Raw genomic sequence first — 18,093 nt, forward strand, 5'->3', positions numbered from 1 at the left:
CCCAAGCCTCGGGCTAAACAGCAAGGCTACGTGTCGAGACCGTACGCTGGAGGGGCCCCGTAGGAACGGACCCCAGAGCCATACGCCGAGTACGTCGAATACGTCGGGTACGCACCATACGCGTACGTCTGGGAGTGCTTCGAAGGCGGCTCCGGACGTGGCAACAGAGCTTCGATCCGTCGGATCATGCGGAAGGCCTCGTCCAGATCGGTCGAAGAGGCCCGGCGATCCAACCGCAGATGCAGGGTCGTGACCTCACGCTCCAACAGGCCCAGGCGGCCCGCAAGACGAGCGAACTCACCCTGATTCACGGCATGGGTGGCAGCATCCCCACCAGTCCCAAAGCCAAGTGCAATCTTAAGCACGAGGACCCGTTGACGAGGGCGGTCAACCTCAGGGCTCTGTGTCGGACCCGCAGGAGAAGCACTCAGACGAGAATAGCGTTAGGGAGGCGCCGAGTACTCGTACTCGTACGAGGGCACCTCCACCCCTGCTTGACCGGAATGGAGAAGTCCACTACCACGTGGAGCGGATCCTCCAGGAGCAACGGCGTCGCGGTAAGCGACAGCTCCTCGTGAAGTGGAGGGGTTATGCCCACTCCGAGAACTCGTGGAAGCCAATTGAACGGCTCCTGATAGACTGCCCAAAGGCTGTCGCAATCTGGGAACAGAAGCGGCGGCGGTTTCATAAGTAGTCCGAGCCTTCTTACCTGAACGAGGTACGGTTGACGATGACACTCTGTACCCGCGCCCATCGTGAGCGCTAGAAGCCGCGCGCTTCAGAATGTCCCTTGGCAGCATGCGCTTGCTGACCAAGTGGGTGAGCCGGACACGAAGATCACGCTGGTCCCGGATGCGGGACAGCAGCTGATCTTCATGGAGCTCCCGAAACTACGAGGGCAAGTACTTGAGAGACTCAGCCCACGCCCAGAACATGTCTTCACACGAGTTCAGGTTGGAGCAGTTCCAGTTAGAACAGCTCTCGGGAAGAACCCATGGGGAGCCCCATAGAGGATAGAGACCACGGGCTTCTTACGACAAGTCAAGAAGTCCTTCAGATGGATTCGGTACGGCGCGAGAAGCACGCACCGGACCGGTTCCAAGCTCTCGTCGAACAACTGCTTCTCCCGGACCAGGGCACGTTCGTAAATGCCCTAAGAAGTGTAATCACCGGTAAGGCCACGAGGTTTGAGCTCAGTAGAGTTTGTACGTTATTAATAATTATACCAAGAGAATGCAGATATCACTGACGATGTGTGCTTAGCGTCACGGGTGAGCAGCGTTTGGACATATTGAGAGTGCTGTGGTGTTTCAGGCTGTTGGCGATGGTGTAATGGTATTTGCAACACAGGTGTTCTGACCACAGGCTTAGAGGTCGCGACGGTGCTGAACTCGTCTTGCGCTATCCAATTATACATGGAATTATTTATCTACGCTCGAATTGCGTTTTTAAACACGCAATATGGATCGATTTATAGGAGATCGATGGAATTTGTTTCGAAATCCATCTCGTGTGCTCGATTTAGTCTGTCGTAGCTCGATTTATCGATCTCTAGCTAGATCGATCTGCCTTTTTTTTGGAGCTCGATATACAAAACGAGTAATCTACTATTATAGATGATAAAGCTACCTAATTGACAACGACGAAAATTCTGACAGACACAATAGGTAATCATTTACCCCCCCCCCCCCCAACGCCCAAGCCAGTTTTCGGACTTTACCAAGATTTTTCACATGTTGTATGTTTCAGCATGTTATAGACATCATACACTTGATTTTAATATGGTCTCCTTTGAGTCCGACGCTCTAATCTGAAAAACGCGACATGAGATCTCTCTTTAAATCGCAAGCCATGTTGTATGTACACCATGAGGGGACTAAAGATGTTCATCTATCATCATATCAGCTTCGACAGGGTATCTGAGTGGCCTTTCTATCAAGAGACTGGTCAGCACAAATGTAGATGCAATTGAAAGCAACAAAGTCATTGAAATCGCCAGACTCAACAAGTGTAATCCAACATGAACAGTGCAGACTTTCACCAGCACCCTACTATTCGTCTTGTTCTTGATCCTCACCACCTGAGAGTACTCTGTCTCCATCACTATTCATTTCTTCGCCATCGTCGTCTGGCGCGTCCTACTCGCCACTATCGCTTTCCTGTCCGTCTCCTGCTTGACTGCCAGCCTCGAGACGCTTGCGCTTTTTTCATCCACCTGTTCCAGCAGCTCAGCTCTCAATATCGCGCCCACAGCACGGGTTTGCTCCATTACCCCACTTGTTGTGCAAGATCTAAAAGCACGTCATTGGTCTTCCAGGGTAGTGCTTCCACGCCTTGCTGCACAGATATAACCTGCATAGATTAATTAGTCTTGCGTTCAATCGCCGCAACCGAATCGACTTGTACGTTCCGCGCTTTGTCGAACTTGCTGCAGCCAGCGCATAAGTATTTAGTTGCACGACGCTCACCAATCTTGCGCTTCAAAATCGAGCACAATTTACATTGCCTCTGACGACGCTTGCGAACGCCATTTACGACTTGCCAGTCTGGGCATTCCACTGGTTCGTGATATTTTGTAAACGGTGCTAGATCTTTCTCATCACTATTCACATACGAGGCGGTAGACTACAAACAAAATATAGCTTGAATTCGATACATCCAGCACGTCAACCATACAACATCACAGATGCAACGATACATCCAGCATATCAACCATACAGCACGAGTTCTTACCCTCTCAACGAAGTCTTTTCTCTTCGTCGCCAGCAGCTGTGCATGGAGCCCCAGCAAAATCTAAGCGTGGGAAGTAGGTCTGACGTCAATTCGCTGTTGTGCATCGCGGAACACGATATAGGTGTTCGCAATTGCTACGCCAACCAGCTCCATGAAGAGAACCTTGTAGTGTTTCCTGCATCATGTTTGCAGCTGGAGGTAATTCCGCTGAAGTCAAAGCTGATCGTGTATGTCGACCCCTCCCATCCAACGGTGATAGCCACGGACCATGGATGTGCATGGGACGACGTGGCGTATCCCACCTGTGTCTCGTGTTCGTCTCCCTGATGACATACCAATCCAATTGTCAGATAGAGTAAAACATAAAGGCATAGTTAACGTACTGCAAGATTCCATCGACCAACTTGATCCTGCCTCCAAGAACTGCACGGGCTTGCGGTGCCACCATACGAGACCGGTCACCAAAGGACAATTTTTAGCGACTGCCATGCACACAGTGCCATGGGCAATGCTTTAAGGCCGGTCTCGATTAGTCTCCACAATATCACGTAGGTATCCAACCTTGTCTCCTGTAATACTTCCGATTGAATACACGTTACAATGCAACAACTGGAATGCCAGTTGCACCGATGAGTAGAATCTATTCGTGACAACAAGATGATACACACCCTCCTTTAACACCGCCTCAAGGTTGCGAATCACAGCGGAGGGCCCCGTGTTCGGATCTACAGATTGTTGACTCGCAGGTACATTGCGCACTTCTTCCAAATCCTGCGCCTTGTCGCAGTATTCTTCAAGTCTACATGTTGTACATACAGCAAGTAACATCATGTCAAATACAACATGTTGACTCGGACCAAACAAAAAGCAAGTCCCAATGCTCACCTTAAACAGTAAGCTATGTCGGTACAGCAAGTCAAAATCAGCTTCGTACCCCATTGTGGGACTTCACTTTAAGATATTGGCGAGTTGGGTTGTTCCGGTTCCGCGACAGGATTATTCCTTCGTCAACAGAGAGAACTGGAGGAGTTTTGTATCCAAGCGGGAACCTCTCTTGGAGTGTATCGATCACCGATTGCAGGTGGCTTAAACATCTGTACTATTTTAAAAGTGCAAGTTCGACATAATGCGGTAGAAGCGATGACAACGCATGTAATAATTGAAAGTGCCGCGGGCAACTGCTCCAACACGTTCGGCTTGCCAATGATCTTAAAATCAGCGACGTTGCGGGTTCAGCATACGCGCCATAGATGGATCAACGTGGGGAGCGATCCCCTGGCCACGTTGAAGATCAGTCGCTCTCAGTGTGAGCATCTTGCGCTTGCTTTATGAAAGCGACGACGAAGGTCTCGTCGAGGAGTCACCAAATTGAGCCATTGCAATGGCAGTGGAGGGCGAGCGGATACGCAAGGCGCGACAGCGAGGCAGGAGCAAGCTTACACGAGCGTATCTACTGCCGAATCCACGCCCCGGCACATCCTGGGAGAGCAGGTGGACATGACTCCGCATTTATCCTTACGAGTGGTTTTGATGTAGCAAGATCCCATTTCCTTTGGAGCGGTTCTCGGAGGTTTTCGAAGCGACGCTAATTTGAATGGCGTGAGCTACCTGCTAAAGCGCTTATTATCGTCTGTTGGTGCCCTTGGACTTGTGCTTTACTTCCTCAACTCCACAATAAACGATATCGCTTTTTATGAGATTTTTGGCCTGACGCCGACCGTTTGCAGCCACCATCTCGTCTTTGGAATAAACCCTCTGCTGGTAACGCTCCGAAGAGCACCCGAAGGACGCATATCATGATCAAGAAGTCTCGCTGAGTATCGAAATATTGCTGATATGATTGCAGACCGTCATGAAGATGACTTTAATTTCGTAGATGGGGTGAAATCCCAGGTGCAGAGTCGCTAGATGAAGACATGCAGAACTCCCAGTACAACGACTGGACGCGTCTGCATTATTGTGCTTCAGGCTTTGCTTTTTCCCATGCTGGAACGATTAGCTGTGCTTCTCTAAATTCCCCAGGGAGTTGACACGATGCTGCTGTTGCTCACGAGCCATACAGCAAGCCGCCAGAGAATACACCCAAGTTTTATTTTGCTATTGCGGGTTCCGCTTTTCCGAAGCCTCGCAATACAGTATTCAGTCAAATCAGAGCAAAACGTTATCGTCAACCGCAGCTTCTTCGGGAGAAAATATCACAAACACAGTAAAATATCTGATCAACCCAAGACAATGCTAACGAGCACAAGTCCAGTGACGAGACATGACTGCTCAATTTGCGCCGTCGTCCAATAGACACTGGTCATTAGGAATGTCCGGAAAACGTTCTCTAAGGCGCTGCGCCCTCAAAGAGTACATTGTGTCGTATACTGTATACATTACGTGTACCAGAATTTATCGCGACTATGGCGGCCACGGTGAGCATTGCTCGCTGAGAAATGACTTCGATACCTGCCCCTATGAAGTGGCGGCGATGGCTAAGCACGATCACAATTGAAGCGTCTACACAAGCGCACAGGCTAAGCACGATCACAATTGAAGAGGCTACAAAAGGGCACAGGCTCTGGAGCATAGCGACGCCGGTGGTGCAGTCACGAATAACGGACCATTGTGGCACGAGCCACGGGAGCATCGACCGCCGCTGAAGTTCTGAGAGAGCCGCTGGATCGCCGCTGTCGTTTGGGATCTGAGTACCAATCGCGGCCATTTCTCAAGGTGCTGTATTGTCAAATTGCTAGATCGAAAAAGGACCGCATAATCTAATCTAGTGCTTGATGCAGCAGCTTGCACGCGATGATTATCCTACCAACTCGGCGCCAGTGGCCCAAACCTCGAGCTTTACCACGTAACGTTGCTGCTAACAGAACATGTTGAAGGTCATGAAGGAGGGCAACAACTTGTAGTTAGCATATCTGCTATCACTCAGCTCAAAACGTCTACTACGTATTCAGAAACAAGGCACTTCAAGAGATGTGACGCTGCAGGATGAATTACTTAAACGTACTGCAGCCTTCGACGTGTTTAATTTTTCTGCAATGCACGTCCAGCATTGATCGGTCGCTCTGGGCTACGCTTGTCGCCCACGTCGCCATCTCACCCGGTCCGTTCAGGTAGTTACGAGCGCGCAGGCCAAAACGTCGATGAGCAGAGCAGTTCATTTTGGCTTGGACTCGACAGCGACAATGGCCCGTCTTGATGTTGACGGCTTACCGTGTACTTGGCTGCTCATTCATCTCCTTCCAAGCATAGTTGACCGAAAATTTAGCGGTTACATCAAGAGCTTCCTCCGAGCGGCCTCGGGACGGAATGCAGAAGCGCGACGGTTGCACTGCAACAACCCGTACGAATGCTGGAGCTGGTGCCGTTTAGCAAGAGGTACGCTAATGTACATGCTTACGAAGAAAGACTCCAGCTCGAAGGGATGTGGCACGAGCTTGGAGACGCTTTCGGAGGAACGCTCCTACTGAAACCCCAGAGAGGCTATAGACCGATGGCTGCAGCAGTTTCGCATCTACTACAGCAGCAACACTAGTTTCAGCTTTCGTTTCTGAGTATAGTCGCGCTTGAACGCGCGGTTAAACGTTTTGCAAGAATTATTCGTAGTCGCTAACTCGGAAGGCGCAAGGTAGCATTGCCATCCACTTAAGTTTCCTTCTAGGCATCGCTTGTTCATAAACGTCCTGAATGCGTCCAGCTCGCGATGCTTGCTCTACAAGAACATCATCCGCTCCTTCTGCACCGTATACACTTCCTCCATAAACGAAAAGTGGAGAGCATATATGCCAGAATACACCATAGCCACAACATCCCCATGCAGCGCACGCGTCCGTTCTTTGAGAGTCGGCCGTACTTTGGCAATGACATGGTAAACACACATGAGGTACGTATACGTGCAGTCGACACCAAACACACGTTTTAGCGCGTTGAATTGAGCACGGTCAGCGTCGGCATCACATATTGCACATTCATGCGCTCGACGGTAACCTGCATGTATACCGTGCGCAGAGCAGCGAAGGCCTCAGCAAAATGGCTTTCTTCCACTAAGAATTAATGAAGAGAGTCAGCAAATGAAATTTTCAGGAGCTATCCGAGAGTCCGTAGACGATGACCGGGTAGCTGACTTGGTCGAGCTGGAGGTGGTATGAACGTGCAGAATAACTGACGACGGGACGCGATTGGCTGATCGCAACAGAGCCTTTGCTGTGACTCCAGCAACAAATGGGCGTGCGTCCGATCCGTCGCCGGCAATGCACTTGCCACTGGCATCGGAGTCTCGGGTGAATGTGAGCGCATTATGCTTTCCTTCGCGTCCTGTAAAGGATGCAGTAGCAACGTGAGCAGCAACGTCGCTAGCACGATCGCTACCACCTAGTTTTGTTCTGAGATAGCGGCTCACGCAGCTTTGTACTTTCCGTAGTTGTGGTAAATCTCTGATACTCAGACCAAACTTTCGGGTCATTGTATGTAGAATACGAAGTGGCGTCAGATTTTGGTGAGTCATGTCGTGAATAAACAGCCGTTGATCGATGGTTTCCGGCTCGGAATAGCTGCCGAGAAGTATTTGCCAAGTTCACTCTTGGATACGGTCTTGGCTTCCTGGCAGACCAGCATCTTGCATGGCACGGGCACTTGGTAAACAGAGCTACTGCCTTGTGCTGCTTGCACACACAGCGTAGTATATTGTACCGCATCGAGTGCGGGGTTGCCGAAGCGCTTACGGTACACGGCATGAGCTGACGCTTGCCAGTCTTGAAGGCTTCCATGCCAGGCAGCAGTAGATCAGCATCTCCTTCGAGAATTTCACTGCAGATCATCTGCTAGGCGCGCTGGGAGGGCATGATGAGGAGAGGTGGGGTGACTGGAGAATAAGTGGATGTTTTCTAGAGAATTCAAAAGCGAGATATGATCGCATGTTGCAAACTTGTTTCTACAATATATTTTGCTGTGCCCAACCATTTTGTGATGTGCTGTCACAATATTTAGTGTGGAGGACCAGAATTTGTTTTTAGAGAAAGGCAGACGATTCTATTTGGTCATTAACGACGGCTAGATGTCTGTTTGATCCTAAGACTGATTATCAACGTTGGTTCCTTTGGACACCGAGGCTGTACGAAGCTTGTCCTGTGAAGGGACATCTCTTTGGGCTGGTTGTCTAGCTCTTGTAAGCAGAGTAGGAGACGCGTCCCTTTTACTATTCGTTCAGGGCACCGTCTATCGCGTGTGGCTACTGCCCGTATTTTCCTTTGTTCTGTAGCCCAGAACTCCTGCATACTTCGTTTCATTGTTACTTCTTCATGCTGAAAAGCGACTCGATTGCGCTGTATCCACAGCGTTGTAATACATATACTGCATAGTATTCTCCACATCCGTTTCTAGGCCATCGCGTACTGATCGGCCTCATCTGGGTAGAGATTTGGTAGTTTTTCTGCGATTGCTTTTGACAGCTCTGGAGCTTGTCGACCTGCGCAGTTCTTTTGAAATGTGTCTAGGGTCTCCAGGTTCGAACACTCCCCTGTCCAGTGACAGATTATTTTCTGCCAGCATACTTGAGCGCATGCACAGTTCCAGAAGATGTGCTTCATTGTCGCCTTGGTATCGCGACAACATTCTAGCTTCTGGCAGCTATTGTCAACTAGCCGTGTCGGATGATGTAGGTTTAATTGTCTGAGTGCTACTCGATAGCAGACCCATACCTAATACTCGTTTAATTCGTTTTGATGAGCCCATAACCGCTTTGGGTCCTGAGTTAAGGCCGCCGCTTGCCAGTGACTCGTTTTTACCGCTTGCTATTTCTTTTCCACTATCGCTCCTAGCGATTCTTCGTCACTTCGGTACTTCTTAAACGCTAGTTTCTCGATTGCCTTCAGAACATGTTTGTTGACAATTGAATGCGGTACAGTCCACGGAAAGTCGTGAAGTCTCAGATGCGCTGTAAATACAATACCCCATTCGCGCTCTCGCTGCTGTAACGTCATCATATCCATCGTGAGCTCCGAATGTTGTAGCGTCGATTCTTGCAACCCCCAATGAATTCCATTTAGTTGTTGGATCAGCTCGATTAAAGCTTGCTGATGTTCGTCTTTGTCGGTTGCATTGCATCCGACTACCGCTCTTTCCAACTACTTCCCAATTATAGTCGTACTCTAAGGACAGTGGATGCCGCATTGCCACTGTATTTCCTATGCGTAGTGTCTCGCCGATGATAAGCTGTGGGATACTGCTTAAGACCGCAATGCTCCACCGTCGAAGTTTCGCTTTCTGATGTTGTTTATCTTCGACGGAAACGGACACCTGGTAATGAATTAGCGCCGACGGAATGCACAGCAGATAGTAAGCAACGGCCGCAACAACAACTACAAGAACTGGAAGTATCGTCAGAACGCACTGTCAATGATGACGAATGGAGGATCGAGTTTAATCAAGATTTCACGGAACCTCAATTGAGCTGCACGACAATGGAGAAGATATTCTGGTCATCCTATTATTGGAATGTCAATAATAGTCTGTTAGACCAGACGGGATCAATGCTGACGAGCAAGAAGTATAAGAGAATTACACATTGCACTTTAGAACAGCTGAACATCACCAGAATCGGAACAAGGGCATATACGATGATAATTCCAGGCAAAGAAGATGCAGAGCGAATTTGACAAGTTCGTAGGTATACCCCACGACCGATAATTATCGACTCAAGACAACCATGTCCTTATGACACCCGTTTTAGAAGCAAAAGTGAGTACAGCAATAGCAGTACTCAACCGCCACAAAGCAGCTGGACCAGATGGCCTAAACAACGACTTTTCCAGGACACTGAAGCGATGTTAGTACCAGCAATAGCGGCAATCAGTAACGAACTGATCGATGGTAGTACTCCACCGTCCTCCTACCTACAGGCTCTGATAATCCCGCTCAAGAAAGGAGACTCAGACGACGCGATGGACTACATGCCAATATCGTTGCTTCAAACAGGCAACAAGATATTTACGAAGGTAATAGCAACCAGGGCACAAAACGTTATGGGCAAGCCGATAGGAAACTCCCAACAAGGCTTTAAACACGGTCGGCAAATGATGAAGACTGTGATGATGATGCTGGCAATATTAGTCACAGCCAAAGTAGAACCGGCGATATTGAGTCGAGTCACACTGCTCTTAGACTTAAAAACGCTTACGACACAGTATCACGCGATTTCCTTTTCTTACTCTATCACGATTTAGATTCTCACCGGAATGCATAGATATGATCAAGAGGTTACACGCCGAAACAACAGCCCAATTTCTCGTCAACGGTATTATCAGATCAGCTAGAAATCACGTCAGGTATTCGTCAAGGCTGTCCTCTAGCTTCGTTGCTCTTTTTCCTTGCAGCTGAAGTGTTAGCGTTGGCTTCCAGCAAGATGACACAATTCAAGGCATTGAGGTACCCAGAGCTCCAGCCCAAAGACATACGTTCTCAGCCTTTGTAGATGATTCCACAGTATTTATACAAGAAGCTAATCAACTTCCTCAGGTAATGCGGCTATTCGAAAGATTTGGGGACTTATTCGGCCTACAAGTTCAACCAACAAAGCGTCAAGCGATTTATCTCAATGCGGCTGTCGAAATGGAGACCACTCATGACATTCCAGTTTTACAAGTAGTAGAAACTGTTCAATACCTTGGCTTTCAAGTCGGAACCGGACCATTGACAGACATCAATTGGGCGACAAGAATACGAGCCAATTAAAAACGACTCGCAACAGCACCTCAACTTTCTAACAGCGTGGCTAATCGAGTCCTTCTGTTGAATGTTTTCATGCTGCCATCGGTGTTATTCACAGCAGTAGTTTTCGAGACACCTCACTGGGCCGAGACACAACTTAGGAATCTCCAGAAATAATTTATGTGGTATCATTCAACAAAGACGGATACTTCTAGACATAAGATCGCACCGAGCTTGCTCTTCACGCCCAAATTAGCAGGAGGAGTCGGTTTAGCATCGATATCGATTGCATGCAAGACTCATAAAGTCAAGCATGCAATTCAATGGCTTATCACAAGTACTCAGCGGCATGGCGGGCCTGGGCTTTTAGAGGGGCTGATCAACAATGGGAGAACGGAGTGTCCCTGAGACGGCAGAACATCAAGAAGCACTGTACTATGCACTGTACCTAAGACTGTTGCCCATTCCAGTCCAAATTTGGTCGCTAGGTTCATATTTCGGGTAAAACCTGGCCCGTGGATATGCTGGATGTTTGCTATGGTTTAATCACGTTCCCAGTTAGAGGCTCGTTTGAATACTCAACAAAGCCGTTCTGTATTTCGTTTCAGTTGCTCTCGCATTCGGACAAGATGCTGTGCACGTTGTTCTTTGGCAGAGACGGTCATAGTTTCCTTCCTTGTTTTAAGGTGAACTCTGTTTTGGACATTGTTCCGGTGTTTGAAGTCTTGTCGTCTGCTCCGTTCTTTCTGAGTTATAGCACGAATACACTTTTGGCACTGTTCGATAGTCGAATCCCATGTTGCGATTGACGCGTCTTGATCTACACGTTGCTTCACTAGTTGATCTAATAGAGTTTCTCGAACTCATTCGGTTGAGATGTTCGAATTGGGTAAGCTACGTCTCGTTTTTCTTGTCGCTTGTCCCTTTGGGGTGTCTCCCTGTGTGAATTACTACGCGCTGGTGGTCTGACGCTGCTGATGGTTCCGTGACCTCCACCCATTGTACTTTTGTCGTCCAGGTTGTTGGTGCGTACAATCTGCCGATTCTACTCGCTGCCTCCGGTCCCCAGTACATGTAGAACTCCGTTTGTAAGAGCTGGGCAGCTTCGTCATCAGCTTGACCTGTTAATGTCGTGGCATTTTCTATTTGTAAAATCGTAAGAAGCCCTTGTAGCGCTGCACTTTATAGATCTTCCGGATCTTACGCCACCCAGTCTATCTAAGACGGGACTGAAAACACAGATAAAGTCGCCTACCGATAGTATCTCCCGCGATGGCCATGTCCACGACTGTAAACTGCCAAAAAAAAGTTTTCGATCCGTGTTTGGCGCGTATACATTTACCAGTACACTCTCTCGAAACTTGACTGCTATCACCTGTTTCGTCCATTTATCTTGTTGCCATGGCTCAACTTGATGGGCTATACCTTGTTGACCCCAAATACGTTTCCAGTGATCCATCAAATGTTGTGACTCGTCGTCCGATTCAACGTGTGTTTCTTGAAGTAACCAGATTAAAGGCATATCTTTCCAAAGTGTCCGTCTCCATCCGTCCAACCAACGCTCTCTGTTTCCTGCAACAACCCCTCTTACATTTTGCGTCTCTATGCGCCATTGATCCGTTGTCCCCACTCGTCTTCTGTTCTTCTTCCTTGTGCAGTGGTCTCCTTGCAAATACACATGACGACTGTAAACGTCCCCTGCGGTTCCATTTTTTGCTTGTCTTGGAACCACAGTAGGTTGCTCACTACATCCTTTAATCACGACGTTTCCACCCTTCTGCTCCACGCTCTACTGCGTCGGAGAAGAAGTGTGATATTGCCCCAGTCTACTGACCATCGCGTAGCTGCATACGCCGTCTTGTAGGTTTCGAACGCTTCGAGTGCAATAAGATGTCGTGTTAGTCGTGCGATTGCTCCTTGATCATCATCTTCTTCTCGATCTGTTAGTACTCGATTTTCCTTGCCATAGACAAAAGCACAAAGGAGATGTTGCCTCAACCATAATTTGTTACCGACGTCACATAACTTCAGGTCTTCGTCATTTCCATAGCCTTTGTTTCTGAGTCGGGTCCAGTTGTCTCGGTTATCAATTTGGGGCGCAATTGTTTGCGGAGGTGGTCTGAGTTGATTTCTCCAGGCATCAATCAATGCTTGAGCTCGTTTGTCGTCTATTCTGGCTGTGAAGGCAGCCAAGCTCTTGTACAAACATTTATGTCTCCACCGCGCCGTCCGTACTTCCATGACTTGTTCTACTAGAGAACTAAGTACTTCTTCTGGGAAGCAATATATTTGGCACATACCAAAAAGAGCCATTGGCTCTTGCTGGACAGTATAACACCACTCCTCCACTGTACTTATGAGCAATGGAAACGCCGCCGTCGCCAAAGTCGGCCAGACCTGTGCCAGCTTGCCCCAATAATCTGCCTACGCATCTGTTGAGTCTTTCTGGGATTGTTGTTCTTCCGTAGTTTTGATTATTTCCATCGGCTCAGCTGTCGCTACTACCATTTATGCAGGACCAGAATTTGTGGTGCGAATCATTGTCGCGCTGTGCCGACCTGTAGTTATTGTGGATTTGCTGGGGTAGAGAAGAGTTTGAGGAGCTAGATCAATTAAAGAAAGTATTTTTATAAGACTTCTCGCATAAAAAGGCTAAAAAATATTTAAAGAAAGAGAAGAAGCATAATATGCTTATTCTTTTTTTATATTTTTTTTATTGAAATGTATTGCGCTCAAATATAAATTTCTCAGTTAGATATTTCGATAAACCAGGCGTTGAAGCCGACATTTGCATTTCATTTTTAAGCTCTTTCCAAGTTTAAGATAATGAGAATCCCCCGCCCACAGCAGTGAATAAGAAAATCTCTATTTTAAAAGCATTGCTAGACCATCTTATAAGATACAAAGCAGGTATTACATGCAATAAGCTTTGTTTTGACAAAGCAGTCAGAGCTTCTCGTAGTTGTTGTTTCAGTACTTTTATTGAAAATATAAGCAACATAGAACGCCACTCTTAGTCTGAAACCTAGAAAAAATATATGTTGCACGTACAGGTTCGCCTATTATTAGTTTTGCTTTAAACTTCTGGACACATCAGCTCCGATTTCGAGCGACCAATGCATTTAGTATAATAATAGTATTGTGCATTTCAATGCTTTTGTCCTTTTCACTAAACCTGAGCTCGATTTATAATAAATGAAGGTCGTTTTATTAAATCGAGGTCTATAAAAAGTACAAATCGATCAAGCTAGACTGGCTGATAAATCGAGCTACGGCAGTCAAATCCACCGCTCGGCATCGATCAACCACCAAATCCACATCGATATCTTGTAAATCGACCATTTTTGCCGTTTTATAATGGTAATTCGATCACAGATAAAACAAATCGATGCCTGCAAGGGTATACAATACAATGTACAAGGGTATTAATAAAAAGTTTTACAAAGTGGCTTCAGCTTGGACCTCGAATGGATCTCGAAGATTTATCATTGGCCTTTCTTTTCAGAGATGGCGTCAATGCGCGACTCGTCTGAGCGTCGTCCAGGGAGTCTACGCACGCCCTACGCGCTTCCTCGGTTCGTCGTCGACGTGTCATTCGCGTTTTTGGGCCGTTGCTAGACCATCAAAACCTCATCACCAAGTCTGACAAGAATCTCATGAAACTCGTCTCGGAACTTTTCGGTGACAGGAATGACGTGGCCATCACCGCAGCCACTGCAGTCGCCGTGAGTCTGGGGCTGTCGTTGCTACACAGCACCAAGAGGAGTAAAACCACTGAAGCTCGTAGAGTGCCTCCAATGCCCAAGTCAACGCTGCCCATTCTCAAGAGCTTACTTGATATTGGTGGTGCTGTCGACACCTTCCACGACTGGCTGTATGAACAATCCGCCGAGTTCGACAATCGCCCGTGGATGTACCACATCCCCGGGCGTCCTGAGACCATCGTGCTCTCTTCTCCCGATACAATTGAGGATGTCATGTCCACTCAAGGCCACATCTTTCTACGTGGTCCCGTGGGGCAATACACAAGTTATGATATCTTCGGAAAGGGGATGATCATTGCTGACGGAGATCAGTGGTACTACCACCGTAAAACTGCGAGTCACTTGTTCTCCATGCAGATGATGAAAGAGGCCATGGAATCCTCTGTGCACGAGAAGCTTGGCGTCTTCTTGGACGTGTTGGACATCTACCACAAGCGCGGTAAGCCATTTAGTCTCAAGGAGGAGCTTCTCCACTTCACCATGGACGTGATTTCCAAGATCGGCTTTGGAGTGGAACTCAACACGCTCAAGGACAGTCCAGACCGCGAGACAGACCACGAATTCCTCGAAGCGTTCGACAGTGCCGGGGTGGGTTTTGCTGTTCGTGTTCAGACGCCTATCTGGGTCTGGCGGATCAAGAGATTCCTAAATATTGGTTGGGAGAGGGTCTTCCAAAACGACATTGCGACTATGCACAACTTTATCAACAAAGTCATCATGGAGTCGATGCAGAAGAAGGCAGAGCTGGCTGCTAAAGGTGAAAAGATGGTCGCCAAAGATTTAATCTCGCTCTTTATGGAGAGCAACTTGAGAGAGTCCGAAGACATGCACATCGCGGACGACGACGTGACTATCATGCGCGACATGGTCATGACCTTTATTTTCGCTGGGAAGGACACGACGGCGCACAGCATGAGCTGGTTCATCGTCATGATGAACAGATATCCGGACGTGCTACGTAAGATCCGAGAAGAGATGAAGGAGAAGCTGCCCGGCCTCTTTAACGGCGAGATTAGAGTGCCGACCCAGGAACAAGTCCGCAATCTCGTGTACCTGGAAGCTGTGATCAAGGAGAACATGCGTCTCACGCCTTCGACGGGATTCATCGCGCGCGAATGCATGCAGGACACGACGCTCGTGGACGGTACGTTCATCAAGAAAGGTCAGACGACCATGGTCTCGTCCTACTGCAACGGTCGCAACACGAAATCCTGGGGCGACGATGCCCTCGAGTTCAAGCCTGAGCGCATGATCAACCCGGAAACAGGCAAACTGCGTGTGTTTTCACCCTTCAAATTCAGCGCTTTTGGCTCCGGCCAGCACGTGTGCATTGGCCAGAGATTCGCTATGATGCAACTCAAGATGACGTTGGCCACGCTCTTCAGCAAATTCGACATCAAGACGGTGGAGGACCCATTGGACATCACGTACGAATTCTCCATCGGTATCCCGGTCAAGGGCCCACTGGAAGTGGTAGTCACGCCTCTGGCTTCGACACCTGCGACTTCTGCGTAGATTCTAGAAGTACATGTTTTGAATACCACCCAAGTACATGTGTATTCCCTGAAGGCTGTTTGATTAGATACTCACAGTGTGTAAAGTCGAAGACCAGCACTTCTGTAGTGGCGACTCGCCACTGGCGAGTGAGCCAACGTCAACAAAGACGAAAGCCCTGATATTGAACTTGTTGCGGCTTAAAGTCAGCTAACTGAAATACACGTACAGAACTTAAATCGTCCGAATTTTTTAGTACCGGTGTAGAATTCTTGTCAAGATAAAACAAACCTTAAGTATTTCTGTTGATATATCGGGAACACGAACGATCACAGCTCAGAAACCGTGTTGCACGTACAAATAACAATGGTTCGCGTCTGCCTGTTGACACCGACGCAGCTTCATCGTGATAATGTGTCGATTTCACTTGCATGTAATCCTTATTAATAACAACGCTTAGTTTGATATCTAGACTATCCTGGTGACATTCCTCTTTCTTCCAATGGCTCCTTTTCCATTCTGCTGGTTGCTTCAAGGTCAACCTCTTTTCGACATGAACAAAATCTCCTAATGATCTGCAACATGAACAGAGGGAAATGGGTCGGTGGCCAATCTACGACACCCGTGGCCCTTTTCTTTATGTCTGACGTCGGCAGCATCTGGAAGGTCTCCGCTATCAACGCCTTCCCTCTCACTTTCGCTTTTTCAAGCCAGCCCGTCGGAATCCCGAGACGCTAAGTCGAACAAGCAAGCTCGCCATGAAATCCGTCACGGATCTTCTCGGTGACAAGAACGACCTCGTCGTCACTGCTGCCGCTGCAGTGGCTGTAAGTCTGGGACTGTCATTGTTGCTGCACGCCAAGAAGAACAAGTCGACAGAGGCCCAAAAACTGCCGCCCGTGCCGAAGACCACCCTCCCCCTTCTCAAAAACATTTTGGACGCCGGTGGCAATGCCGAACGCTTCCACGATTGGCTCAACGAACAATCCACCGAGTTTGGCAATCGCCCGTGGATGTTCACAATCCCCGGCCGTCCAGACAACATCGTGCTGTCCTCACCGGAAATGTTCGAGGACGTGCTCAAGACCCAAGACGACGTGTTCCTTCGAGGTCCCTCGGGTCAATACATCAGCTACGACTTGTTCGGCAACGGTATGGTCATCACCGACGGAGATTTGTGGTTCTACCACCGTAAGACGGCGAGTCACCTCTTCTCCATGCAGATGATGAAGGACGTGATGGAAGCTACAGTCCGTGAGAAATTGGCGGTCTTCTTGGATGTTTTAAACATCTACTCGAAACGTAACCAGCAGTTCAGTGTGAAACAGGAGCTGAGTCACTTCACCATGGACGTCATCGCCAAGATCGCGTTTGCTATTGAGTTGGATACGCTTAAGAACAGTCCCGATAGAGACGAAGATCATGAGTTCCTACAGGCCTTCAACAAGGCCTGTGTGGCGTTCGGTGTGCGTATCCAGTCACCGTTGTGGCTCTGGAGACTCAAACGATACCTGAACGTTGGCTGGGAGAAGGTCTTAAAGGAGAACAACGCGATTATCCAGAACTTTATCAACGATGTGATCGTCAAGTCGATGAACAAGAAAGCGGAACTTGCAGCTAAAGGCGAGACAATGGTAGCGAGAGATTTGATTACTCTCTTCATGGAGAGCAACCTCCGACAGACGGAGGATATCCAGATTGAGGATGACGACGCTACTATTATGCGCGATATGGTCATGTCCTTTGCGTTCGCTGGCAAGGACTCGACAGCTGACAACATGTGCTGGTTTATCGTCAACATGAACCGCTACCCGAACGAGTTGCGTAAGGTTCGCGACGAGATGAAGCAGAAGCTGCCCGGTCTGCTGACTGGTGAGATTGTGGTCCCGACGCAGGACCAGGTCCGAGATCTGGTGTACTTGGAGGCCGTGATTAAGGAGAACATGCGGCTCCATCCGTCCACAGCTTTCATCATGCGGGAGGCCATGCAGGATACAACTCTCGTTGACGGAACGTTCGTTCGGAAGGGCCAGACCTTGATGGTTTCCTCGTACTGTAATGCTCGCAACAAACGCACTTGGGGCGAAGACTGTCTGAAATTCAAGCCCGAGCGTATGATTGACCCCGAGACGGGGAAGCTACGTGTGTTGTCTCCGTACGTGTTCAGCGGCTTCGGGTCGGGTCAGCATGTGTGTATCGGTCAGAAGTTCGCTATGATGGAGATCAAGATGACGCTGGCTACGCTATTGAGCAAGTTTGACATCGAGACGGTGGAGGATCCGTGGAAACTCACGTACGAATTCTCCCTCACCACTCCCGTAAAGGGAGGCCTCAACGTCAAAGTTACGCCCTTGACACCTGCTGCCTCAGCCTAAAATCTGCACTTTAGAAAAATTAGTGA

At 48.4% G+C, this 18,093-nt stretch overlaps 2 protein-coding genes across 2 annotated transcripts; both read left to right on the plus strand.

Moving 5' to 3' along the window:
• Positions 1–5,138: 5,138 nt before the first annotated feature.
• PITG_06553 (uncharacterized protein) lies at positions 5,139–6,200 on the plus strand (the record flags this gene model as incomplete). The annotated part of the gene is made up of 3 exons (XM_002998600.1): positions 5,139–5,150; positions 5,514–5,578; positions 5,999–6,200. 3 exons carry the CDS (start codon positions 5,139–5,141, stop codon positions 6,198–6,200), a joined length of 279 nt encoding a protein of 92 aa, XP_002998646.1.
• A 7,741-nt stretch (positions 6,201–13,941) lies between these two features.
• Positions 13,942–18,067, plus strand: PITG_06554 (cytochrome P450, putative; the record flags this gene model as incomplete). The annotated part of the gene is made up of 4 exons (XM_002998601.1): positions 13,942–14,009; positions 14,123–15,625; positions 15,822–15,841; positions 16,359–18,067. The coding sequence occupies 4 exons, from the start codon at positions 13,942–13,944 to the stop codon at positions 18,065–18,067; spliced, it is 3,300 nt and encodes a 1,099-aa protein (XP_002998647.1).
• Between the last annotated feature and the right edge of the window lie 26 nt (positions 18,068–18,093).

The sequence above is a fragment of the Phytophthora infestans genome, genomic scaffold (genome assembly GCF_000142945.1).
Source record: "Phytophthora infestans T30-4 supercont1.8 genomic scaffold, whole genome shotgun sequence".
NCBI classification, from domain to species: Eukaryota; Oomycota; class Peronosporomycetes; order Peronosporales; family Peronosporaceae; genus Phytophthora; species Phytophthora infestans.